Source organism: Marmota monax, unplaced genomic scaffold (genome assembly GCF_021218885.2).
Source record: "Marmota monax isolate L192 unplaced genomic scaffold, Marmota_monax_Labrador192_F-V1.1 WCK01_AAM20220418_F8-fsc00059, whole genome shotgun sequence".
NCBI lineage: Eukaryota > Metazoa > Chordata > Mammalia > Rodentia > Sciuridae > Marmota > Marmota monax.
In genome coordinates, this window is record NW_026693595.1 from 8675583 (window position 1) to 8702996 (window position 27414).

At 40.5% G+C, this 27414-nt stretch overlaps 1 protein-coding gene across 7 annotated transcripts in view; it reads left to right on the forward strand.

Moving 5' to 3' along the window:
* Nucleotides 1-27414, forward strand: part of Dock8 (dedicator of cytokinesis 8) — a 232118-nt gene that overhangs the window by 122280 nt on the left and 82424 nt on the right. For all 7 annotated transcript variants that reach the window (XM_046459393.2, XM_046459388.2, XM_046459390.2 and 4 more), the window contains 8 exons: nt 17874-17991; nt 19122-19192; nt 20226-20364; nt 20967-21068; nt 23178-23273; nt 23962-24196; nt 25683-25847; nt 27113-27282. In XM_046459393.2, coding sequence (XP_046315349.1) covers nt 17874-17991; nt 19122-19192; nt 20226-20364; nt 20967-21068; nt 23178-23273; nt 23962-24196; nt 25683-25847; nt 27113-27282 — 1096 coding nt within the window. The remainder of the gene's footprint in view (nt 1-17873; nt 17992-19121; nt 19193-20225; nt 20365-20966; nt 21069-23177; nt 23274-23961; nt 24197-25682; nt 25848-27112; nt 27283-27414) is intronic.

The window sequence follows — 27414 nt, forward strand, 5'->3', positions numbered from 1 at the left end:
CTCATACTGTTTCTCCCTTCCGGACCTGAAACAGTGTTTTGGGGCTCACTCAGGAAATGCTCTTTGGGATTGGCATGTGGAAGGGGATGAGGTGGGTTGATAACTAGCTTAGTTTGCAGGTGCTTTGTTCTGGGAAGGGTTTAGTTGCCACATGGCCATGAGAGGGCACTAGCCACATCCCTGATTTCTTAAGCTTCCTGATAAGCCATCTCTTCTGCAAGGTCCTAATAGGGCCTGGGTGGCCACCTTGATTTGTGTTGCATGGTCTATCACTCACTGAGAGTAAATTCTGAGTAGGTGCCTAGGAAAAGCTTTTCTCAAGTGAGAATGTTTAGATGTGATCTCTATTTTGACTTTGCACCTGGAAACATACGTTTTTCTATAGTCTTGAATTGAGAGTGCAGTTGTGGTCTTGTGCAGGTCAGGAGGACAGGCAGTTGGTGACCATCTTCAACACCAATCATTGCTGGAAACGAGATCCTGCTGTTTCCTCTGATGCCCCACAGAGGGTGCCTTCACTCACTGATCACCAAGAAGAAACAATTACCTACAGTTGTATCCAAGCCACAAAGCTACCATTGTAACTACCTGTTGCCAAATCATGTAATTTTTTTTTTTATTATCTCATTGATGTCTTTGCTATTTTCTTTCCTTGGATCAGGTATTCAAGCATGGTCCATTTGATGAGGTATATTCTATGCAAATGAAACAGGCTGTATTAGTTTGTAGAATCTATCCAGTAAGCAGAACCATGCTCACTGAATAGATCTGATAAAGTGAAAGGGGAGGGAAACTCATGGTGAGTGGGAAGTTTTCTGCTTCATGTCCAGGGACATGGGCGTAATGCTTTTTGGTTAAGATGTCATGACAACAGTCATCTCTGGATGGCTCTCTAGCATCATGCAAACCCTACATTTTTTATTGTAACCCATGTTCTGACTCCCATGTGGAACTTTCCCCAAAGTCAGTAAGAACTCTGCAAGAATCAGGATTTATTCAGAAATTTAGCATGTACTTAATAAATGATCCCATAGATGTGCCAGCACCACTGAGTGTTCATACACTTGTTTGGTGGATTCTGGGTGTGACAGTTTGAAAAAGGAAGTAGAGAAAGAAAGCAGCACCAGGAGTAACATTTAACATTGCTAAATATAAACCCCAAGGCAGTCCTGGCACACAGGTGGATGGGACCACGGTTTAGGTAACTCCAGACACCCAGCTCTGAAAACTTGAAAAATCACTGCCTACAAAATTGGATATCATGGCCAATAAGCCTTAGGGCCTACTGCCTCCTTGAGGTCACTGATTTTTACAGGAGCTGTGGTACGCAACATGACCACAAATTATTGTCACAACTGAGCATGTCTCCACCATGAACTCTTGGTTGGGGATGAGGTTGGGGACCCCTAGAGCCCAGAAAGGGCTACACTTCCTTAGGGCCATCTCTCATATCTTCTCTCAGAGTTGAGTTCCAACTAAATCAAACTCTTATCATGAGACTTGGAATCCCAGGCCAGCAACCCCAAAAAAGTTTTTCTGTAGGTTAGGAAAAGGTAAAGTCCACACAGCTGTTAATGATGATCTAGGCATAGGGACAGCCACTGTGGACTTGAAACACTGTGTGAGTGTGGAGAGTGAGAACAACAACCTCCTTCCTCACCCTCTGTTGTTCAGGGTCAAATAGAGTGGAATATTTTCCTTTTGAAAATCTATGACTCATGTAGATGCATCCACCAGCACATGTGAGCCCCTGTGATGTGCCAGGCACTGTGCTTGGTACTGATAGACAAGGAGGAGTGGCTGCCTGCCTCTGGGGGCAAACCCCAGTCTCCTAGAAGACACCAGAATGACTCAAAACCACACCCATCTACCAGTCTGAGTTGTAGCTTAATCCTGCAGCCATCTTGAGATCTTTCAAAGTTGTTCCACCTCCAAGTCCACACAAGCCTTCTCTCTCACCAGCTTCCCAGAGCTGCATATGATTATAGGGGCAATTGGAGGCATCTGGAATATTTATTTCCTGACAGATCTGCTGTTTCTCATTTCCAAAACTTTCTTCCCCAACCTCAACCAAGGCATATAGCAATATTAAAAACACTGGAAGTGATAAAACTAGCATCTTGGTGAGTAGTGTTGATGTACTCATTGGCCGTTTCTTTGAATGGACTGGAGACTATTAAAGGATCTGCCCAAAATTAGAATAAAAAGTCAGCTTTAACAACCCCCCCCCCAAAAAAAAAATGGAAGTTTTCTGGTAAGTGTATGTGTTTCTTTTCAGTTAGCAGATTTATTTTAGGAAACTATTTGCAAAGCCTGGAAAAAATGTTCTCTCACTGTCCATTAAAGGAACATTCAGGTGAATTCCTATTACTTCTCCATTTGACAATGTTGTATGATGACCTTTTAAAAGACATACAGCATAGTTTAGTTTTGGTATCCAAACAGTGTATTTAAACCTGAATTTTAGGTCTTTCTCAAAGACCTAATGTATTTGTTTTGCTTTTATTTACAGGAGATTTTCATTAAAACTTTGTGGGTATAAAGGAGAGGGAAGGATAGTAGTAGGTACTTTTTAGTATTCTTATCTTCAGTGTAACCTGTCATAGCCTCTTTAGGGCACATTAGTTAGTAAAATCAGAAACTAGAGCCAAAAAAAAAATTATATTTTTAGAAATTCTCAAGTTTTTTTAAACTTACATGGAGATTGAGTTGACTCCAAGGAGGTTCTTTTGAGATTAAGAATATTTTCCCATAGGTAGCTATTGCATTCTGTTCCACAGTTATTCCTCATGGATAACTCTGTGACTAATTCAAGGCAGAAATATTACAAGGTAAAGCCATTTTTTCAAGGAAACATATGATTAAGTATCAGAGGATAACCCAATGTATAGTTTAAGCAATATACACACTTGTATTAGTTACCCATTGCTGCCTCCCCAAAACTTTGCCACTTAGGACAACAGTTAGGATTCAGCTTGTGTGAATTATCCGGGTGCTCCTGCTCAGGCCCTTCAGAGAGCTGTGGTCCAGATGTCAGCCAGGGCTGTGGTCAGTTCAGGGGCTCCCTGCAGGAGGGTCTACTTCAAAGCTCACTTGTGTGGTTGTAGGAAGAATTGCTTGTTCCTGGGTTGTTGGACTGAGGGCCTCAGTCCCCCACTAGCTATCAGACAGAGACTTCATTGAGACTCTGCCACACTGGTCTTTCCCAAGGGCAGCTCACAACATGGAAACCGGCTTTATCAGAACACGCAAGCAAGAGGACAAGCAATGTGGAAGCCAGAGCCTTTTTGTAATCTGACCTCGAAAGTCATATCCCATCACTTTTATCCTATTCTCCTCATTCAATGCGAGTCACTAGGTCTTATCCATATTCACAGGAGGAGCATTACCCAGGGCTGGACCACCAGGAGGCAAGGATGACTGGTAGTTATCTTAGAAGCTGCTAGGGCAGTTCTTAACCAAGCTGTTTTAGTCAACTTTTTTTTTTTTCTGCTGTGACTAAAAGACCTAACAGGAACAATTGTAGAGGAGGAAAGTTTATTTGGGGGTTCATGGTTTCAGAGATCTCAGTCCATAGGCAGCCGGCTCTACTCCTCAGGGCTCAAGGTGAGGCTGAACATCGTGGGGGAAGAGTGTGGCAGAGGCAAGTGGCCCACATGATGATCCAGAAGCAGAGAGAGACTCTAACTCACTAGATACAAAATATAAACCCCAAAGCCACACCCCCAGCGGCCACCTCCGTAGCCACACCCTGTCTTCAGTTACCACTTAGTTAATCCTCATTGGATGGTTTATTCGCTGATTGGGTTAAGACTCTCATAACCCAATCATTTCTTCTTTCAAGCTTCTTTCATTGTCTCACCCGTGAGCTTTTAGGGGACATCTCACATCCAAGCCATAACACTACCAAAAATGAAGAGAGCTCCAGCTGGATTGGAAGAAACACGGAGGGTGGAGGGCAAGCAAGGGAGCTGGCTGTGTGAACTCTGTGGCTGCCACAAGAAGGCTGTCTAGGGAACGCATCCCCCCAATCTAGTGTATTTCCAGCACATCTGCAAGGAATCCCTTCCTAACAAAAGAAAAATAACCAGTTTTTGACAGATCTTCAAAATCAAGAAGTGTCCTTTCCCCCACCCTCTTACTAAGACTCACTCCAAAGAAATAAGCCTGCAAAGTAGGGAGGATTTTTATTTATATATACCTAAATTAAAGCAGATTTCCCATGTTTTCTTATATTCAGTAGTTGGGGGCTGGGAGAAGCCCTGAACTGTATATACTAAAGAATAGAGTCATTTCTCTTTTTGTCTAGCACCCCAGCACCTTGTTCACCCCACTCCTGTCTAATCCCCCACCACACACTCCCCAAGCATCTGAAGATCCGTGTGTGTGTGTGTGTGTGTGTGTAGTACACTGAGCAAAAGGAAAACTACCTATGAAGGGTAAATTTTGCAGGATGTCTGAAATGTATTCTGCTAAAGTTGTTACCATCCCACCCCATTTAGGAAAAAAATACATTCTTTTGTAGACACTCAAAAAGTAACTGAAATGGAGTTCTAATAAACCAAGTGGGGGCTCAATCTGTAGAACAAATTTCTAAGCCCTTCTTGTATGGAAAAAAAAAGTGCAAGGACAAATGAGATAAAGATTATCCAAATCACTTAGACCCTTTAAACCACATCACAGGTGCCATGGGGAATAGCCAGAAGTTGAAGAGATACATTTGCCCAGTGAACCTTTGGAATATTTTGTTAGTCTCAAATTTAAGGGAAAAAAAATGCAGAATAAAAAAAAATTGATTTGGGTACCTTTCCATCTTCCCTTTCTTTGTAATTCTCTTCAGCTCCTCCTGCCCCCTCCTCCCAGCCCCAGCATCCAGATCTCACTAAGAACAATGCCTCCTGGTAACAACCACATCCTCTTTCATCTTTCTCCATTCACCCTTTCAGTCCGTTTGTCTAGCCTCTTTGTAAGAAAAAAATGCTGAGTAAACTAATTCTTACTAAAATGAGAGCAAATGATACATAAACTTCTTAATACCTTAAACCTGCTAAGCAGGGTTTCAAAAGGAGATTGGGGGGCATGGGTACCTTAATTGGTAAAATTTCAGGTAGTTCAGTATTTTTAAAAAATATTTTCAAGCAGGGTTAGAGGGAGATTTATTTTTTGTTTATTAAAGTAGTCAGGTTTCCCCCAGTAGGTTTCAAATGCTTGAATATTTGTGATTCTTTTCAGTAGAAACCTGACCTGAGATTCTGCTTTATATAGCAGAAGGAATGTGAGTTCTGATTGCTCAGTTAAAAGGAATTTTTAACCTACCTCCTAAAAAGGGGTGAGATGGGGATTGATGTCATAGAAAAATTACTCTGCAAATATCATAGTAGCTGTGAGTGTCCAAATAATGTTCAAAGACAAACTATTGAGTTCAGACCCCAGCACTACAAAACAAAAAGACAGTTTATTAGTAGTAATGATAGTTGTTTTATATTATACAAAATCACCATGTCTGATATTCAAGATGCAGTTCATTGATTGAGAAAGCATGAATACCCCCAAAAAATATTTAAAGAAATATAATAAGAGGAAGTAGGCTGGCTGGTTTTTGGTCTTCTCTCATTTGACTTCTGGTTTTGAGGGCATTTTTTTAACATAAAAGATTTTAGAAAGAGAATATTGGGTCACTTCTTGAGTTTCTAAACAATTTGGTGATGTTTTCTCTCTGGCTTCTTAACTGCATTTGCTTTGGCGGGGTGGAGCAGAGGCCCCTGATGTTCAGAGAACAGTACCAGCCTTGATACAGAACATGGCAGCCTTGCCCACGGAGCCCAAGGTTACTTGGGGGCACACTACTGCTGGAACTCACACCCCAGTGCCTCCTAGCAATCCCATCTCCTGGCCCAGTGCAGGCAGCCTCCTGCCACTGACTGTGCCCTGGAACAGATTTCACACTCTGTTTTTCTCACTCTGAATTCTGAAAATGGCCCTTTCTCTTCATCCTGTATGTCAGGGATTTTCTTCCCGTTTTCATTTTTTACTGATTCCTTTGTGAGTTTGCATTTTGATCTGACCTGAAACATCAGAAATGGGAATAAACACAAAAAATGGCATGAGTCTGTGGTCATGGAATGATGGGAAAGGACATGGCTGGTGTTCTATTTTTATGAACTTATTTACAAACCTTCCTATTTTAAAAAAGCGATGGAGACAGATTATAGAGATTGTATAACAAGGTGTGAAAATTTTCTGGGTGAAAATAAGGAGAGGAAATCAGTCAAAATCTGGATAATATTATTACACAAAATATATCTTAATATATAAGAGTATCTCTAAAAGTCACCTGCAAATTTGACTTTGAGCTTCCTAGGAGCCAAGGAAGTGAGGAGGATAGACTCACAATGATCTATAAGATTTATGTCTGCCAAATTAAAAACAGAACAGCTCTCTTGAATTAATGCTTCTCAAACTTGAATATGCATCTGAATCACCCATGCAGGTTCTGATGCAGCAGGTCTGTGCTGTACTTTTAACTGGCCTGGAGTGGAGGTGATCATGTTAATTACTGCCCCTGCACCCCTAGAACATCCTTTGAGTAACAGGGTTTTAGCTCACTTATAAGCACATATTTACAAAGCATGCTTCCACTTTTACCAAAAAAAAAAAAAAAAAAAAAGTAGCCACATTAGGTTTGTAAGTTTCCTAAGTAATTCCAGGATATGTAATACATTGAGTTCTAAGATTTCTAACTTTTATTTGCTCTTGATGAATTTAAAGCATCCAAACCTCTAACATGAGAGGACAACACTCTTATCTTAGTGCTATGCAATTTCAAATCTATTTTTAAAATCTTGTAGTTGGTTAGGGGGACTTTTTTAGTCGCTGTAAATATTTTAAGATCACATTAGAATAAATTTGTGGTGAGTCTGATTGTTGACCAAAGACACTGTTTACTATTGTTCTTAGAAGTAGCAGTGGGTCTAGCTCAGAGCACCTGGATTTGAGTTGCACTGTACCATTTGCTATCTGTGTTACTTGGGCAGCTTATGTAGCTTCTCTGTGCCTTTTCTTCTTTTGGACCCAGTAAGGTCAGGTATCTATCATAGATATTTAGAAACAGTGCCTGCAAATAGTGAGAATAATGTTGGCTATGTTTATTACAGTATCTAAAATAGATTTTCCTGGCAGTGAAATATGTGTGCTAAATTAAAATTACCTCCTCAGCTGATTGCCTTCAAATACTTTGAAAAATATATGTACAGATGTGCAACTTTCTTTTGAATACTGAAGTAAAAGACATCACATAACTCTAAGATATTACTGCTATTAGTAGCCATTTGAGGTTCACTCTGATAGAATCAGTCTGATGCCAACAAACTGCTGAAGAAAGGGCACTGACCTTTTTCAGTGGTTTTCCATTGAGAGCATCTTGTTTGTTGGTGCACTTGGTTTTGCTGCATTTCCACTGCAGCAAATAATTCATCAGTTCCTTCACTCTGTCTTTGCAAAAAAAAAAAAAAGAGAGGGAGTTTTAAAACACAAGTAAAGAAAAAGAAACCACTTTGAAATTACCAAAATTGTTAGGCTGAGAAAAATAGAAAGCTTTTTCTGTGTAGGACTGTTGCAGTGGTGGTGCATCAGGAGAGCCAGGTGCCCATTTACCAGCCCATCTTCTTTAATCCAGTGCATATCACTAGTAATTTGCTACTAAACGAACACAAATGTCTCAGGCTATAAGAAAACTAATAAAGCCAGGCGTAGAGGTGCATGCCTGTAATCCCTGTGGCTGGAGAGGTTGAGGCAGGAGGATGGCAAGGTCCAAAGCCAGCCTCAGCAACTTAGCAAGGTCCTAAGCAACTTGGTGATACCCTGTCTCAAAATAAAAAATGAAATGGGCTGGGGACGTGACTCAGTAGTTAAATGTCCCTGAGTTCAATCCCCAATACCAAAAAGAAAACTAATAAAATAGAAAAACTAATTTTTATGGTATTTTACTCTCTCCTACAATTCCAATATCCATATCTAAGGGTTTTTTTTTTTAAGATTTCTCTAAGTTGGAAGCACCTGACTACATATTTAAACATGTTAAATATGTACCCACTTCCTCATTTATTAAATGTACTTTACATATAATTTTGTATCAGTCTACAAACTAGGGGGAATTTTTTTTAACTGCAAGTTAAATTCAGTAGTCTTACCATTGGCTGATGAAATTTTACATAAAATAAGCATTTAATTAAATATTAATTCTGATTTTGAGTTTTTTTCACATTTTTGTAGATCATAACCCCACGGGGGTCTCAGACTTTTTATGGAATCCTAAGATGTCCATAGATCCTAGGCTCTGTGCTTGTCATTCTGAGAGTTAAAGTCCCACAAACAACCCAAACCCAGCTCAGAGTAGAAAATTATCTACCACTTGCTAACTAACTGGTAAGAAATGAACTTCAGTGACAAATGGAACTAGACTTCCAGATGCTCCCTTTAAAAGAGTATTTCAGGGGCTGGGGTTGTGGCTCAGCAGTAGAGCATTCGCCTAGCACGTGCAAGGCCCTGGGTTCAATCCTCACCACACCACACCACATAAATATAATTAAAATATAATTAAATAAAGGTATTGTATCCAACTACAACGAAAAAATAATTTTCTTTTTTTAAAGAGCATTTCAGGGGCTGGGGTTGTGGCTCAGTGGTAGAATGCTTGCCTAGCATACATGAGGCACTGGGTTCCATCTTCAGCACCACACAAATATAAAATAAAGATATTGTGTCCACCTAAGACTAAAAAATAATTTTTTTAAAGAGCATTTTACCATTTTCTGGGATGCTGCATGGTAACCTGATGGGCTGGTGAACAGAAAGACACAGAGACTGGGGAGACTGAGGGAGAGAGACAGATAGAGAAAATGCACATAAATGAAAGACAGAGAAAGCAGCAGACACTGAGAGAAACTGAAAAATAGAGAGGGAAATCCGGGCAGATTGTCAGTTCTCTAAGTTATATACATTAATATCTCACAGTCTGGCAGAATGTTTGAAGTTGTGTTTTAAAATTTACTCAGCTGTTTTACATAGTCCTCATGAGACACCTAAATCTATATATTTTGCAGTTTACAAAGTAGTTCTCAGGTATCCTTGCATTGAGACTGGACTCAAACCATTTTATTACAGGTGAGGAAATCGATTCATTCAGCTCTTGGGGAAGGGTGCATTTTACAGGTTTTCAAAGGACCCATTGTCTTATTTGGTTAGGGCCACTAATGACATACAAACCCATACAAACCCATCTCTTCTGATATAAAAGCAGCTTCCATTTACATGTCCTACTGGTATTCAAAATCAACATTTTTTTTCTTTTTCTAGTTTGTATTTAATAGTATGACTTTGTTGCAAACCATTCATTGAAATTATAAGAAGAAGAAATTGACACCAATTCCATTTCAAAATCAAATCCACTCTTTTATTTCCCCCCACAGTCTTCTAACCTTTACCTTTCATGCATATTCAGTGTTTGTATATTGACAGCCCCGACAGATATAAAAATTTTATTTTCCAAGTTTGCACTGAACATTATATAGAGAGTAAAAGCCATTTCTCCCTGTGCCTCATCCCTGCACCCAGCTGATGCTGGGAGCTTGGCTATTGCTGGTAGAGGCCTTTATTCCTCCTGTCGATCTGCTCAGCTTTCCTTTTAAGGCATTCTGCTCTTTCTCACCTTCTGGCTGACTATGTTAGATGCTCAGCTGTAGAGCAGTCCAAAGTATCCAGTTGCTTAAACTGGGGACTTGTGTGGCTTTTTTCTATAGTTCACTTGCCCTAAGCCATAGAAGTCCCTGGGAAAACACATGGTTGTCATCTTGTGAATAAGGAACTGGGCTAGGTTTTTCTCTGCTTCTGTGCACTGAACAAGGCTAAACTTAGGATAAGCCAAACTAATATTTTGTGCATTGTAACTTTGAATGATTTTTTTAATAGCATGAGACATTTTCTTTTTTTCCTTTTTTTTTTAGTTGTAGTTGGACAAAATACCTTCATTTATTTATTTTTATGTGGTGCTGAGGTTCGAACCCAGGGCCTCACACGTGTTAGGCAAACACTCTACCACTGAACCACAACCCCAGCCCGACTTTGAATGATTTTAAAGTCTGTTTGGGTTAACATGTTCTCAGCAAAGGAAATAAAAGAGGGTCCCCAAGTGGTAAGAACAGACAGATTTGGTCCACAATTTAAGTAAAACCAAATTCCACAGTTATCCCCAAGACCTGCTACATTTCAGCAGTTTAAAAATAAGTTGAGGACTGGAGGTACAGCTGAGTGCAGAGCACTTGTCTAGCATCCGGGAGGACCTGGGTTCCATCCCCCACATGCTGCCAAATCAGTCAAAAACACAAAATAAGTTAATGGTGTTTTGCTGAATCTGTGTGAGAAAAAAAGGGTCGGGGGAGTTTCCCAAAACAGTTTCTAACCAAAAAGAAGCCATCTAAAGAATTCTGGAAAGGAGATGATTACTGATGACTACTCACTGTCCCATTCTGTATGTACAGTGCATATGACTGAAGAAAACCATTTTGGGCCACATTTGGGAAAAGATAAGAGTATCCTAATTGTCTTGTGCATGGACTAGACCTGTAGTTACTAAACACTCTTTCAAAATAACTTTGTCATAACAAGCAATTCATCTTTAGGGTATGGGCTACACCTCACAAATCCTTAGATAATGTTATTCTTAGGATTTTTCTGTGACACTTCATTTATCAAACATAAAACATTAAGAGCCTGTTTGTCAGGTTGTTAATAACTACTCTTATCTGTGGATTATATACCATGCAAGCACATCTTCCGTCTCAAGGGAAAATGTTATTATTCTCTTCCATTCATTATTTTAAAAGATACCAGTTTAACAAAATCTATTACTTAGCATTCTTTTTTAGGTGGGAAGGTACTGGGTATTGAATTCAGGGAAACTCAACCCCTGAGCCACATTCCCAGCCCTATTTGTATTTTTATTTATTTATTTATTTTTATGTGGTGCAGAGGATTGAACCCAGGGCCTTGCACGTGCGAGGTGAGCACTCTACTGCTGAGCCATAACCTCAGCCCCCGTATTTTATTTAAAGACAGGATCTCACTGAGTTGCTCAGTACTTCACCATTGCTGAGGCTGGCTTTGAACTCTGGATCCTTCAGTCTTAGCTTTCTGAGCCTCTGGAATTACAGGCATGCACCACCATATGTGGCTACTTAGTATTCTACATTTCAGGAAAAGCATCTTCTCAAAAAATTTTTAGGCAAAGTTATTCAACTTTTCTGAGAAAACAGTTTCCTGACTTGCAAAAAGAGATGTGGGGCTAGACTCTTTTGAAGTTTCCTTCCAGCTGTGTGCTCCACAGAAAGTACACACAGCATGGGCAAAGCAGACTACCTGTGCTGAGGTTTGAATACAAGAGTGAGCAGCCCCTTCTGAATCAATGTGCAAAATTGTTGACTGTGTTGGCTGTTGTGTAGGACATGGTCGTGGGTCCCGCTGTATGGGGCCTAGGACAAGTGTGATAACAGCAAACCTGATTATCCAGTCTGACACAGCTACTTCTGTTGTGATTTACACAGCCCCTTTCATCTAGCTACTTCAAAGCATTTTTACAAACTTTGGCTCATTATTCCTCCAACCACAGCATTGAAGCAAGGTTGATTGGTGTCTTTTCAATTAACTCAAAGATTAAGAAACTGAACAAAAACAGAATTTAGAAGTATTATTTCAAAAGTATGCTGCATTGGAAAAGAAATTTTTAAAAAGCATACCGCATTGAAGAGGGGCAAAACATGTAAAGTGTTCATCAAAGTTTTATTATTGAAAAAAAGGAAAAACTCTAAATGCTTTTTTTTTGGAGGTAGTATAAATTATGACACATTCATATTATGGAATATAATGCAGCTGTTAAAATAACTTTTATTGGCTTGTTTTTAGTTAGCTTTTGCATTGCTGTGACCAAAATACCTGACAAGAACAACTTATAGAAGGGAATGTTTATTTGGGGGCTCACAGTTACAGAGGTCTCAAGCCATAGATGGCTGGCTCCATTGCTTTGGTCCCAAAGTGAGATAGCACTTCATGACCCATTTCATCCAGCCATGCTCCACCTGCATATAGTTAACACCCAGTTAGTCCATTCCAACTAGGATGGACCAGTTAGGTTACAGTTCTCACACCCAATCATTTTACCTTTGAATATCCCTATGTTACACAGGAGATTCTGGGGAATACCTCATACCCAAACAATAAAAAGACTATTTAGTCATATTGGAGAAAATACCATAATTGAGTAATGTTAAATCACACAAAAGTAAAATAAAGCTTTGTACACACAGTTTGAGGAAGAGATTTAATGTATAGAGGAAACAACTAAATGACAATATGCTAAAGTTTTAACAGTGACTTTTCTCAGTGTAGGGGGATATTGAGTGATGGCCATTTTCTTCTTTATACTTTTTTGTACTTTTCAGTTATTCAGGATTGAAAACCAATGGGTACACAGTACTTTCATATACTGCTTTCACAATTATATGTGTATATAGGATAATTATGTAATTGTGAAAGACAGAAGAGAGAAGGTGGAGCTCCAATTAAATAGAACAGTAGGAGAAACCTGTGAGGATGTGTCCTGTGAGCTGAAAACCAAGAGATGAGAAACAGCCTGTCATTTAGAAACCTGGGGAGAGCTCTGGGAACCGCAGGTATGAAAACCTTGGGGTAGGAGTAGTTGGAAATGACCTTGGCCTTGAAGAAAGGCCAGTGTGTGAAAGTGATACGAGAGAGATCCAAGAATTTTCCAAGAGGTGGATGATGTAGGACCTGTAATACTGAGTTTAAGAAACCCTTTTAAGTGCCTGTTTTACATTTTGAAAGATACTTTTCACCAGTATAAAAGGAGTAGATTATAAGGGGCAAGGGTAGAAGTCATGGTCAATTGAGAAAGCATTGCATCAGTCTCAGGGTGGTTTGGGTGCAGACACTGTGGGCACAGTGGAGTGTACCTAACTTATCAGCTCTGCAGGGGAAATGATCATCACAGCTGTCCCTTGTTAAGTTCTTGCTGCTAGTGCCTCCATAGTCGATAGGTTGGTGCTATTATTAGTCCCATTGGGGCTTCATAAAGGCTAAGTAACTTGCCCAAGTCCACACAGCTAAAAGGCAAAGGAGGAATGCTACAGGTCCTCTGATAAACATTAGCTCTCTTATTTGAGTGGCATCAGTGGAGATTAAGAAGAGCAAGCAATGGGCAGAGAGGGGTCTGTACCCCACATGCATCCCACACCCCAACTGTAAACTGTCTTCTGCCATCCATCACTATCCCCACATCCACTCCTGATAGCAACTGAGGTCCTCCTGTCTCCTACCATCAAGGTTGGGCTGCCTCAGATGGACAGAGCAAGATCTGGGGGTGCTGCTGAGTTAACCGTGTGGTACAGCTGCACTGAATCCTGTGGCTGGCTGTGGCTAACCCACAGAGTGAGCTGGCACTTTACCTCTAGGGCTCAGTTTACTCATCTTAAAAAGTTGGGGCTCTCCAGGTGCTTTGGCACACACCTGTAATCCCAGCAGTTCGGGAGGCTGATGCAGGAGAATTGAGAGTTCAAAGCCAGCCTCAGCAACGGCAAGGCACTAAGCAATTCAGTGAGACCCTGTCTCTAATAAAATACAAAATGGGGCGGGGGACGTGGCTCAGTGGTGGAGTGCCCTGAGGTCAATCCCCAGTACATTAAAAAAAAAAAAAAACCGCTGGCACTCAAGCCTGAGTATCATGTCATTGCCTGTCACCTACTTTTCTGGGTAGGCCATGGATACTTAACTGATTTTTGATGCTTTCTGTGTATTCTGCCATCTAAATTAAATTCACTTCCCTTTGTTAAAAATTGATGTCTCGTTTTTATCTTCTTTTTTCATTTGAATGTAAGTGGTTAATGCAGCCAGTAATGGACCTGTTAAAAGAGTCCAATGAGAGGATAAGATGGAAACTAGAAAGAGCCAGGAGCAAAGGCTAGAAATCAAGGGGGAAAGCATATGCCAGTTTCCTCCATTGTGCAAAGAGCCCAGAAAGGCCACAAGAGATAGCAACTCTAATCTGTTCCCAGCATGGTCACCCCATTCTGCCTCCAGTGGGTCTCCCAATTTAGAGACACTGGGGTAAATAAAAATAGGAACTGCTACTTATTTGTCTTTGTACTCATTTTTTTTTTTTTTTGAGAAAGAGTCTCAATAACTTGCTAAAGCTGGCCTTGAACTCAAGATCCTCTTGCTTCAGCTTCCCAAGTAGCTGGGACGACAGGAGTGCACACCATGCCCAGCTCCTGTGTGTTCTTGACAGTTACAAATATTGTTTTTGTTCTTGAACATCTGGGGACATTCATTACTGAGCAAGATATTTGAGTAGAGAATCTTTATATTATTGTTTTTCCTTCCCTGATGTGGGATGTTCTTCCATAGCCAGATAAGTTTATTTCAATGTTTTCCCAGATCATTTCTAAGAATATTATACTTGTGAAAGAATAAACAAATGAATTGAGTTCTGAAGCCAAAACACTTGGAGGTGGTATACACCTCTAATCCCAGCAACTCAGGGAAGCAAAAGGATCAGCAGTTCAACCAACCTGGGCAACTTAATGAGACCTTGTCTCAAAATAAAAAAACAAAAAGGATTGAGGATGCAGCTCAGTGGTAGAGCACCCCTGGTTCCATCCCCAGAACAACAAAAACAAGAAACTGTCCTTCTAAAAAGAAGCTTTTATCTTGATTCACCCCAGTCTTTCCCAGTAGTGTTTGATCACACTGTTGTGTGATCCCCACTCCCTACCTCTTCCCCATATACTTGATAACACTTTGCAGAGTACTGAGGGGTCCCTGGAACTAATTGGGAAATGCAAGTTTGATATGCAATTTTCAGTGACCACCAGTCTAATGGAATCAGATTAATACCTGGTAGGAGACTAGGTGAGGTTTTGATGACCCTTGGTGAAATAAGTGTCATTGCTTTCAGTAATGATAAGTTACCCATGAAATATAGTGTGTAGGGGTGCTTGTGGCTCAGTGGGAAAGCACTTGAGTGGCACGTGTGAGGCACTGGGTTCGATCCTTAGCACCACATAAAAATAAATAAAATAAATTTACTGTGTCCATCAACAACTAAAAATTAAAAAAAAGAAATATAGTATGCAATACAAATTTCAAAGTTGCTCTGAAAATAAAGATAGACTATGGAATAGGAAAAGAAAAGGTAGGCCTGGTTCCCGATTCTAGGCTTCCTCACCTAGCATATACTTAGTTCTGAAGACTATCCCATTTCAAAATAGATATTCTCTCATATCCTTTTACCAAACCAGAATACAGGGATTTTGAGCATAAACTAGCTCTCCAGTGCTTCACAGGGCTATCACAATGACCATTAGTGTTGAAACGTGGCAGGCGCTCGCTCGCGCGTGCTCTCTCTCTCTCTCTCTCTCTCTCTCTCTCTCTCTCTCTCTCTCCAGTACTAAGTGATTTCCTCAAGGCAGTTTGCATTGTCCATCAGAAGCATGTCCACTCACCCTACTCATTTGGTCCTGTCTTTGCTTTCAGTTCTCCGTTCCCTGCCTACCCCAGACCTCATTGGTTAAACAGATTTAAATTTTCATCTTCTGCCTCACACCTGACTATTAACTTTAATTTTTTCCAGTGGAATATATTTTGCATTTGAATATGGATCCAATAGGTGACATTGGTTATTTAATTTAACTATATGTATTAAAGGGAAGCAATCTGCTATTTATTTGTGTAGATCTGTCCTATAGAAATTCACACGTATAGAGCTATAATCCTCAGACGTGGGGGATTTTGACTGCGTGGGGATATATGATAACATCTGAAGACATTTCTGGTTGCCACAGTTGAGGGAGGGCAAGATCTCAGTAGGACCCTGTAGGTGAGGACTAGGGATGGTGCTGAGCATCCTACAATGCAGAGGGCAGCCCCTACAACAAAGAATTATCTAGTCCAAAAAGTCAATAGCGGCCAGGTTGAGAGACTCTGTTGTCTATTAATATGCAAATCCTTGTAAAGTCTTATGAGACCCTGCGTTCATTGATGGAATGCCTGGTGACCTGGACTTCCTTCTTGGGCACTCCTCTCCTAGTATTCAATCCACTCAAAGGTGGTTTTGGTATCTTGGAAGCCCCTGGGGCAAGAATATATCTGTCTGGGGAGCAGATATGGCCTGGAAGTTAAAAGAGAGACAGATCAAGAGCGAAGAAGACAAACATTTCCCAGAAGACATGATACCAATTGAACCAGTCTTTGTTTTACTGTTGACACTCAAATAATGAGACCAGAGATTGAAGGTAGACATGAAAAGCTATTCCTAGCATTTCAGTCGGAGCTGTGCAGGGGGAATATAGCTTGGTTAAGAGCACAGGGCTGCCGGGCTCAAATCCCGACTCTGCCATTTCCTAGCCATATAGTTTGACACATGTTATTCATTTTTTCCTCAGTTGTAACATGGGGATGATAATGTGGGTATGATGACAATGATATTCGTACCTACATAAAGGATAATTATGAAAACTTAAACAAAGTAATGAATATGAAGTATTTGGGTCTGTGGAGATTGTTTCATTTTGTTGTTGTTGTTGTTTTGGTACTGGTGAACCCAGGGTCTCCCCATGCTAGGCAAGCACTCTATCACTGAGCTACATCCCCAACCCTAAATATTAAGTATTTAAAATATTACCTGATTTATTATTTAAAATATTACTGATTCAGGATAAATCCTGCATAAATGTTAATATTATTACTGTTTCTTTGAATCAGGACTATTCTTCATCAAATTTTCCTTTATTCACAAAATATTTACTTAGCACCTATTATATCCCAGGCACTAGTCTAGCTGCTGAAGATATATCAGTGAATCGAAAAGCATCAGATAAGGGCTGGGGCTGGGGCTCAGTGGCAGAGTACTTGCCTAGCGTGTGTGAGGCACTGGGTTTGATCCTTAGCACCGCATACAAAAATAAATAAAATAAAGGTATGCTATCTATCTATAATTACAAAAAAAAATTCTAAAAAAAGCATAAAATAAAAATACCTATCCTGACACTGGGGTTGTGGCTCAGTGGTAGAATGCTCACCTAGCATGCATGAGGCACTGGGTTCGATCCTCAACACCACATAAAACTAAAATAAAGATATTGTGTCCACCTAAAACTAAAAAATAAAATATTAAAAAATTCCTATCCTCATGGAGCTTACATTCAGTGGAATATACTAGTAATAATGCAAATAGAAAAAATATATGCAAATTATGCTTAGCCTAGTATCTATTACATACTTGTCAAATGAATGAATATATTTTCAAGTTCTAAAAACTGGGCTTGGAAGTTTGATCTGTCCTCTTAAACAAGAGGGAAAGTTAAATTAATACAGAGTACCATGCCAATAGGAAATGAAATTACCACATAATTATTAGAAAGAAAAAAAAAGAGAAAGAGAAGGAATGAAGTCAGGTCATGAATTGGGTTTAAAATGAGCTGAACCTTTTTTGCCTTCTTATCTGTGTATCAGACCTACAATCACCTCCTTGCAGATTTCAACATTCCAAGACATTAAGACTTGCTAAGCATCAGCAGTCACATCTTTCTACATAGAAAAACAGAGAAAAGTGTTGGTTTTTATCACATGGCTGCAGCTAATGAGGAAGAATCAACAGAAACTTCATTCTCCAACAATAATTGACTTCTAAAGGGAAAAACTCCATTAAAATAATTACTCTCTGAGCAATGGCCTAGGTACTCAATGAAGAACTTGGTTGAAATCAACTCTAGACCTTATGCTTTGGTTCTTCATCTTTTCTTTTCCAGAAATCTCCTCTATGTCTACCCACAGAGGCTGAATTTTGCTAACAAACTAGCATCTGCCCGGAACATTACAATAAAAATCCAGTTTATGTGTGGAGAAGACCCTAGCCACGCTATGCCGGTAAAGAGGGGGTAACATTGACCCTACAGCAGAGTGGGAGGTATTTCCCCTGTGAGTCCACAAGGGCAGAATTCAGGGCTCCTCTATGTACAGAGTATTGTCTTCAGGGCAGCTGTACTCACTGTGTCCAGGCGCCTTTCCAGCTAGTCCAGTATGGTTCCACAAATGACAGGAAAACAGCCTCAATCTAAATTGAAAACCTCTTTCCTTACTCCATAATGAGTTATGAAGTGTTGGACATGCGGATCATTTTTGAGGAGTGAAAAATATCAATGTATTTCCATGCTGCCCACAGGACCATGCCACTCTGATAGTGTACAACACCAATAGATGGGCTTGGCCGGGCACAGTGGCACATACCTGTTATACCAACAACTTGGGAGGCTGAGGAAGGAAGATCGCAAATTCGAGGCCAGCCTCAGAAATTTAGTGAGACCCTGTCTCAAAATTTTAAAAAGGGCTGGGGATGTAACTTAGTGTTAGAGACCCCATGGATTTAAAAAGAAAGAGGAAAAAGAAAGAGAGATGAATTCAACACATCCACCATGTTTTCTGAATGTCTCCATATATGCACTGCATTACATACCTACCCAAACAGACCACATCTACAGATAAATATTAAGTACTGCCTAGTAATAGTAAACACACACCATTTCAACACCTTTTAGGGATGGTTCTTCATCCTGAGGCAAAATATAAATCAAATAATAAACATATAATACAATGTGCTCTAAAGAAGTCAAAATGCCAGAATCTGTACTTTTTAACTATCTGTTACTGAATGAGATGGGTGGTTATTTAAACTGTTTTTCATAAGTCGTAGAATACAGTTACTATATCTTTCTCTGGACTAGGATCTCTCTAAGTTGCTTAGGACCTCACTAAGTTGCTGAGGCTGGCTTTGAACTTGATCCTCCTGCCTCAGCCTCCTGAGTCACTGGGATTTCAGGCATGGGCCACCACACCAGTCATAGTCAGTTCTTTTGCCCGTTTGGTTGGACCAGTTGTAGGATCTTGTACCCTTAATTTATAAAATTATGAGACTACAGCATCTTACTGGCCCCCTGGTATTTGATTTGAATAAATCCAAAAGTCACTATTAATTTTGTTCATTCTGTATTGGTGAACAGGTCATCTTTGGAAAGTCCAATGGGCCTGAATTTCTGCAGGAAGTGTATACAGCCATTACATACCATAATAAGTAAGTATATTTCAGAATCCAAACTTATGGCAAGACTGTTTCAGTGTCTTCTAGTTTTTCTGGCTTTTCCAAGTGATTTTTGCCGACAATTTTTACATTTTAGGGCTTAAAGGACAGAGGACATTTTTACTATTTCCTTAATTCTGTGTTGGCTATGCAAATTTTTCACCATCAACTAAGACAGGAAGAAGAAAATATGGCTAAAAAATCTAATATGATTTTGACCTTTTTTTTGAATCTCCAATCCTTGTATGATGCAGAGAGATTCTATAGTGTTAAGTAAAGAAATACATTTTCTAGCTTGCTTTGCGATTCCAGAGGTGATCAGAAGCAAAATCCAATCTTGGTCATCTTATCTTCTGTACATGACTCCTCTCCTGCCCTACCGCCTGCTTTTAAGTTGACCACAGCAGAAATAGAACTCTCATAATTATGTCAATAAAATGAACCATGGAATAGTTTTAAACTGTTATTTGCATTTAGTAGGATGGAGAGTTGGGTTTGATCCTGGCCTGACAACCCAGGCCCATTTACATGCTTCCTGTAAACACTGGCCAGGCTTGACATGAGGGTTAAATGGGGTAATGTGCATGAAGCCCTTGGGGCTTCGTAATTCACTAAAACCGACTTCCTTTTCTCTCCTGCATCATCCATTTTTCCTCAGTCCTTTAATGAGAGCAGCCTCATACCAGGCCCTGGTCTTGGGGTAGAGATGAAAAAAGAGGTCACAGCAGGACTCTGAACCTTACCCCCTTTTCAGATTACATTGTTGAGTTTTTCCATTGTATGTGGGAATTTCTTTTTCCTTGACAAAGCCTTTCATTTGTGAGCAGTTGTATGTAAGTGAAGTGTATCCAGTAACAAGCGTGGTTTCAAGGACATCTCACTCATGAGCAGAATAATGTCAAATGAAAAGCCTTCACACCATGCAGGCTAACTCAAGAGCAAAAGGGCCCCTGGCATTGCAATTTATAGTCAGAGAAGTCATCCTTCTTGCTAAAAGTTATTTGTGTATAATGTGCTTTTGAAACAGGTCTCCTGACTTTTATGAAGAAGTGAAAATTAAGCTCCCTGCTAAGCTCACAGTAAATCACCACCTCCTGTTCACCTTCTATCATATCAGCTGTCAGCAGAAGCAAGGAGCCTCCGTAGAAAGTCTCCTGGGATACTCAGTGAGTTGTTTCCAACTTGCCAATTCACACTGCAGGGCTAGGCAGCCAAGATCCCTGCAAAGATAAACAACTAAATTCCATTCACTTGCTTTTTTCCTGTCAGAAGTAGCAAAATGTGCTAAAGCAGATTATAGGAAGAAGCTGAAATGAGTTGACTTAGTAAATGACGGATTTTACAAATGGAAAGTTACTAGGTGATAGATACTGAAAGAATATTCATTTTTTAAAGAAAAGCATTGTAATGTCTGTTCTTTCCAAATTTAATATATGTGCTTCACATATAGAAGTAGCTCTTTTTCTTTTTTTATTCCTTTAAAAATATAAAAGGTAAAATGAACATTGATGTTCAACACACACAAGCATTGGTTATAAAGAAAAATGCTACTACTTGGGCTTTAAAGACAGTAAATCATTGATATGACCATCTCAGGAACTCTCAGGGAATTTAAAATGCAAAGAACTGGACAGAAACGACTGCCAAAAAGAGACGTGGTCAATATCTAATCATTGTTTAGTTGCATTTGATTATTGGGAGCCAGATAAATTACCCAAATTATATGCTGTAATAAATACCACTTTATTTTTTGCATCATCTGTTTCAGTGGCTGCCAATTCTCCTAAATGAACGTCTTCAAACTGGATCCTACTGTCTCCCAGTTGCCTTGGAAAAACTGCCTCCCAACTACTCCATGCATTCTGCAGAGGTAACCAACAAGGGGCCATCAGCTAGTTCTTGGCTATCAGGGTCTTGGATCACTTCCCCTTCCCTTAAATGTGACCGAGGATGCTCATTGTGTTTTCTGGAGTGCTTATCTCTCAACACACAGTATTTTCTGAGAATTTATGGCTCTGATGGGATGGGAGAAATATCTGACTGTGAAAGAAACCTCATTCAGTTAGATGCCACCAAATCAGAATGTTGAGTAGATGCAGCCTGTGCCCTACATAACATTACCTTGGGTTATCTGCAACAAAGGAATCCACAGAATAATGCATTCTAGATGAGGTGACAAGTGAAGCCCACTACTGATAAAAACTGCTCCCAGAAAGGATCCTTAGAAAAGGTTTCCAGGACAAGTCTGTCAGCTTCTCCTGTGGGTCGTGGTCCCCAGGTGGACACTGAAGTTTTTACTCCTTCCTCTAAAGAACCCAGCATCATCAAGCTTTTCCCCTTCCTGCCTCCTGCACCCCCTTACCCATGCATTCTTCCTGGGGTGAGCCCATTTAAAGGCAGCCCCACAAACTCTCCATCCGGGCCACACCAGTTCCAACTCCAGTTCCCATGCTTCCCAGTCCCTTTGGTTTAGGTTTATATCAGTATATTATTTACATCAGAGTATTATTGTGAAGCAAGTTCCAGATATCCTTTCACTTGTACATATTTAAATATGTACCTTGAAAACAAGAGCTTTTTTTTTTAACCTTCACAACATCATTTTCATACTTTGAAAAATGGACACTAACTCCCTGATGGCATCAATAGCCAGTCAGTGGTCAGGTTCCCCATCATCCTATTAAGGTCATTTATTTCTTACACTTGTTTGTTTGCCTCAGGATCTAAATGGAGTCCACATATTGCTGTCAGTTGATGTGTTTCTTTTGAAGATCCTTTATTCTAGAGATCCCTCCTTTCACTCTTATGTTTTCCTTTGGGTTTTTAAGTTAAAAAAAATTTTCCCAAGGCTTTGAATTTAGATCTGACCTTTACAGTCAAGTGTCTTCCCAACTCCTTTGCTCCTCACCCCTCTCTCCAGGCTGTTTTCTTCCTCTTATTGTCTTTTTCCCCTGGAAAGAGAGGTATCTTTTGCCCTGACCACAGGCTCATGCCTGGCTTCACACTAAAACTGCCCTCCTCACAGCCAGCTAAGGGTCAGCCTGAGTGTTTCACAGATGTTCTCTGGTTTCTGTTTGTGATTTGGACACAGAGCACCATGTAGAAGCCCTCAAAATCACCTTCTCATCATATTCTAACTCCCAGTTGTCTTTTAAAGCATAGAACAAACCTGAGTTTTGGACACAGACAAATCTGGATCCAAAATCTGGATTGGGCCATACTTTAGCTGTGTGGACATGAGTGAATTACTTGCCCTCTCTGAATCTCAAAGATGAAGCTGAGTCTATATCTACCTATAGGGTTGTGAACATGAAATGTGGTGTTACCTATTGAACAATAAACTTAATGCTGAGTAAACATTAGTTCCTTTTTCTACTCAACTTAAGCTTTTTATTTTATAGATACATCTCCATTGCTTTCTAATATCCTGCAGACCTGCACAGTCCAATATAGTAGTTACTAGTAGACCTGCAAAGATATTGATGAATAACTGATATAAAAGAGTCATTACAAATAAGCTAGAGCCAAGCAGGACTGCTACTTAGAAACACTTTGATTAAAAGGGAAGTTATTTTCATTATTAAAATGCATTAGAATTTCATGTCTTTTACTTTCATTGCATTACTCTACAACCTGTCCTGACACTCCTGATTCATGGGAAGAGTACTTATCTCAATTCCTAGAATCAATGATCATCAATGCTGGATGGGAGTACAGAGCAACCCTCTGCTTGCAACATGAGAACACTAAAGCCCAGAGAATGATTGACACGTCAAATGAAATTAACTAGTTTAGTGCAAAATTGAACTTGGGCTTGATTCCACAGCTCTTGACTCCAAATCCAGTTACAGTAGTTTTGGGGGAAGCTTTCTATTTGTAGGACCCAACATTAACATTCAAGTTGCTTTTCATTGCTTGTCAGCAATCAGAAAAGGAGATTGGATTGCTAATCTTTTCTTCTTCTTCTTCTTTAACACAGAAAGTCCCTCTGCAGAATCCTCCCATCAAGTGGGCTGAAGGACATAAGGGAGTATTTAATATTGAAGTGCAAGCTGTTTCTTCTGTTCACACACAGGTAAGAAACACCAAGGCCAACTTTGAATCAGACCCTGCAGGCTAGTGTTGAAGAGTGGGGTACAACAGAGAAACTTTCAAACAACAGGCCAATAAAAGACCAAAGTAGGTCTTTGTCTATGGATTTAAAAAAAAAAAAAAAAAGAAAGAACCTTGAGTTCTTTGTGGGGGACTTACAAGCCAATTCAGTTTTCATTTTCCCTTTAAAGTGGAAGACCTTAGGAAAATGTCGTACCTAAACGAAGGAAGGTAGTACCTGCTCAGTTGCTTGAGAAACTTTGTGGGGAAACTTGATCTGAAAAACTTTTCTGCTGTTACCTCCTTTCCTTCCATGCTTCTGCTGTTTTATCAGCTTTTCAAAAAAATTCCATCCCCCCTCCCTTGCCTGTCACTGAGTTATGTATCTGCTTAGACCTCTTTGACAGTATGTTTACCTGCCATGACAACCTCTGCTTACGGAACACATCAGAGCCTAGACTGTTTTTCCTTTAGTTAGCAATTATTGAGAGGTCCTATTCTGTTCTACAAAGAAGTTCATTGCCTTGCTGTGAAATGACTCAGAACTTCTGATCTGGAACACTGGCTGAGAGGTTGTACCCGTACAGAGCTGTCTGATTGTCCTTAGGGATCCATGGGTGAGCATTGGTGGGATAAGTCCCCTCTGGGTCTTCTGCTTTCTGTCCTCCTAGGACAACCACCTGGAGAAGTTCTTCACCCTCTGCCACTCCCTGGAGAGCCAAGTGACCTTCCCCATCCGTGTGCTGGACCACAAGATCAGCGAGAGCGCGCTGGAGCACGAGCTGAAGCTCAGCATCATCTGCCTCAACTCCTCCCGCCTGGAGCCCCTGGTGCTCTTCCTGCACCTGGTGCTGGACAAGCTCTTTCAGCTGTCCGTGCAGCCCATGGTCATTGCTGGCCAGACAGGTAGAGGCCTGGGGGACTTGGGAGGAGGCATGGGCCGGTGAGGGTAGGCATGGGCAGGCAAGAACAGGCCAAGGTAGGTAGGTTGTAGAAAACCTAGTTTTCCAGAAATCCAGGAACAGTGTGCTTCCTTTGCACTGATGATGTGAGTTCAAGGGAGACCAAGTCCAGTGCTATTTTTTTTATATTCAATGCATGTATATTATAGCTTTTTTCATAAACTTTATTGAGTGATTAGAGGAAGTCTTTCAAGTTCCCTTTCCGGCCAGGTGCAATAACACATGCCTGTAATCCCACTGGCTCAGGAGACTGAGGCAGGAGGATCTCAAATTCAAAGCCAGCCTCAACAATTTAGGGAGGCCCTAAGCAACTCAGCAAGACTCTATCTCTAAATAAAAGATAAGGGAAAAAGGGAGGCACTGGGGATGTGGCTCAGTGATAAAGCTCCTCTGGGTTCAATCCCTGGTACCCCCCCCCCAAAAAAAAAAAAATCCATTTCTGGTAACTGGTGGATTTATTTTACCTCTAAGATTTTTGGCTTTCTTAACAACACAGTGTTTTCTTTATCATCAAAGTTGAGGCAATTAATCTCCAAGAGTTATACAACACCTACTCTGTTTAGCAGTATGGAAGGCACAGTGGGGGAGGACAAGAAAGTATGAGAAGCATATCTGATCTGGGAAAGGGTTTCAGCCTTCACAGAGAGGCTGAAGTTACCACTAGAAGCTGCAGAGAAGCATGTCATTTGGATTTACTTAAGCCCTGTACTGCACAATGTCAGAGGCTTCAGGAAGATGGGATTTGTGCAGAGCATTGAAAGATCCATGTAGACAAAAGCAAGGAAGGTGAGGATAATAGCCTGAGAGAAGCCAGGGAGGAGAGGAGAAACAGACACACAATGGGGCAATGTGGCCTGGAAGGGAAGCCGAATTTGAGCAGAAACAGGCACAAGGCTGGATAAGTAGGTTGCAGCCAAACTATGGAAGGCTTGGAGCACCAGAACAAGAGCATACATACAGTAAACCAGTAGTTTGTCTGGGCCCACCAGGAGGAATGACGTAAACATACATACATTTAGATCCATCTATACAAGAATCTGTATCATGCAATGGCGCATCTCAAATCATAGCAGGCTCTCAAATCCCTTGGGCAACTGGTTGAAATGCAGATTCTGATTCAGCAGGGTTAGTATGGCCTGAGAATCTGTGTTTCCCAGGTAATATTGACAATGCCAGCCTGCAAGTCTTGCAGCAGGGTTTAGAGAGGAAAGACACCCAGACATGTCTTGGTCCTGAAAAATCCATTGTGCTGACAGAAGAAAGTGAAAGGAGGGAACGTGAATGGCTGTGGTGAACAGAGCCAGGGCTAGAGGTCCCCTGGCCCAGGCTCACCCCGCACGCAGCCTGGCTAAGGTGATCAGTGGTCAGGACTCATGGCTGCTGGCTGGGAGAACATTCACCTCAGGTTCACGTTTCGCTTGGTTCCTCAGCCAACTTCTCCCAGTTTGCCTTTGAGTCCGTGGTGGCCATCGCCAACAGTCTGCACAACAGCAAGGACCTGAGCAAGGACCAGCACGGGAGGAACTGCCTGCTGGCTTCCTATGTGCACTATGTCTTCCGCCTGCCCGAGCTGCACAGAGACTCAACCAAGCAAGGTAGCGTTGCCCAATAGGGTCCCATTGCCTTGTAATTCAAAATAAATTCAATCTTATTTTTTAGAATTCAAAATTTATATAAGTCCTGAAATTGAAAGTTTCTTTCTAGATTTTCTTCCTCCCTTCCTTTTTAGGCTCTAAGTACCTATTTTGTTTGCTTATTTGATAATATTTCAGTGCTCTTTACCCAGTTCTAATTTATGATTCAGCTGAGGATCTCTTTTTTAAAATATGTCATATTCACTTATGAATATGTCAAAAATAAATCCCATTGATACATATAACTATAATGCACTAAAAAATTTTTTTAAGTAAAAAAAAAATAAAAGGATTAAACGCTTGATCAAGTATGACTTACATACTGGGAAAATAAAGATTGAAAAATGGAGAAGTGTTGACTAATGTCTGGAAGCCTGGGATAATGACAAAGAAAATAATGTCTATCCAATGGCAGTGGTATCAGAGGTTCTTAAACTTTTCATTACTAAAAAGTTAATTAATAAATTCCTTTTCTCGTTTCCCCAAACTAAATTTTTAAAATAATAATGATAATCTAGTTTGCTAATTTTCTTAATTATTTATATAGATAATAATCTATCAGAACTTTGGTTTGGCATGATATAATAAATAGCATAAGTTTACCAAATTCCATGCCTAAATAAACGTGGTACTTTATTAGTCCATGCAGCCTCATTTCACATAAATCTGTAGTTTCACCCAGGCTGGCCTTGAACTTATAATCTCCTGCCTCAGCCTCCCAATTTGCCGGGATGACAGGTGTACACCACCATGCTCAGCTCAACTCTATGGATTTTTTTGTTGTTGTTGTTTAAACATTTCTGGATTTTATTTATTTATTTATTCTCTATGGATTTTTGAATCTCAGAAAACCTTACTCCAGGAATTATAAAGTTATCATCATTTAAATATTGATAAATAAAAAAAAAATAACCACATTTAGAACTTCTCTTGAGAAATCAGAAGTTCTGGCAACCCTGGGTTCTGTTTCTGCTGGCAATAGGAGGCTGGAAATGAGGTGTGTGTCTCCAGTTCACCACAATCCTCACCACTTCTCCTGCCTCCTATCCCATCTACTTCCCTAAAAAACAGTGCCCACCCCCCAAGTTTTGATGAAGAGACTAAGTTCAAGGCTTGATCTGGTAGGTTTTCATTCCTCTACCTGCCCTATCCCTCTTCAGTTCCTTCTCAAGGTCTGTAAGTGACTCTGGTCCTCTGTTGACATGTCTCTGCCTGGTGGGACACAGGTGGCACCACTGCCCTCCCCGACCCTCGCTACCACACATATGGACGCACGTCTGCTGCTGCTGTGAACTCAAAGCTGCTGCAGGCCCGGGTGATGAGCAGCAGCAACCCAGACCTGGCAGGGACACACTCTGCAGCTGACGAGGAAGTTAAGAACATCATGTCTTCAAAGGTAGGGAAGATGGCAAACCCTGTTTCTTTTAATGTGTATAATGCCTTGTACGGTATGGTTCATGTGAAAAACTAAGACATTAACACTGGTACATTACTATTAACTAAAACCGAGCTTCATCAGGTTTTCTGT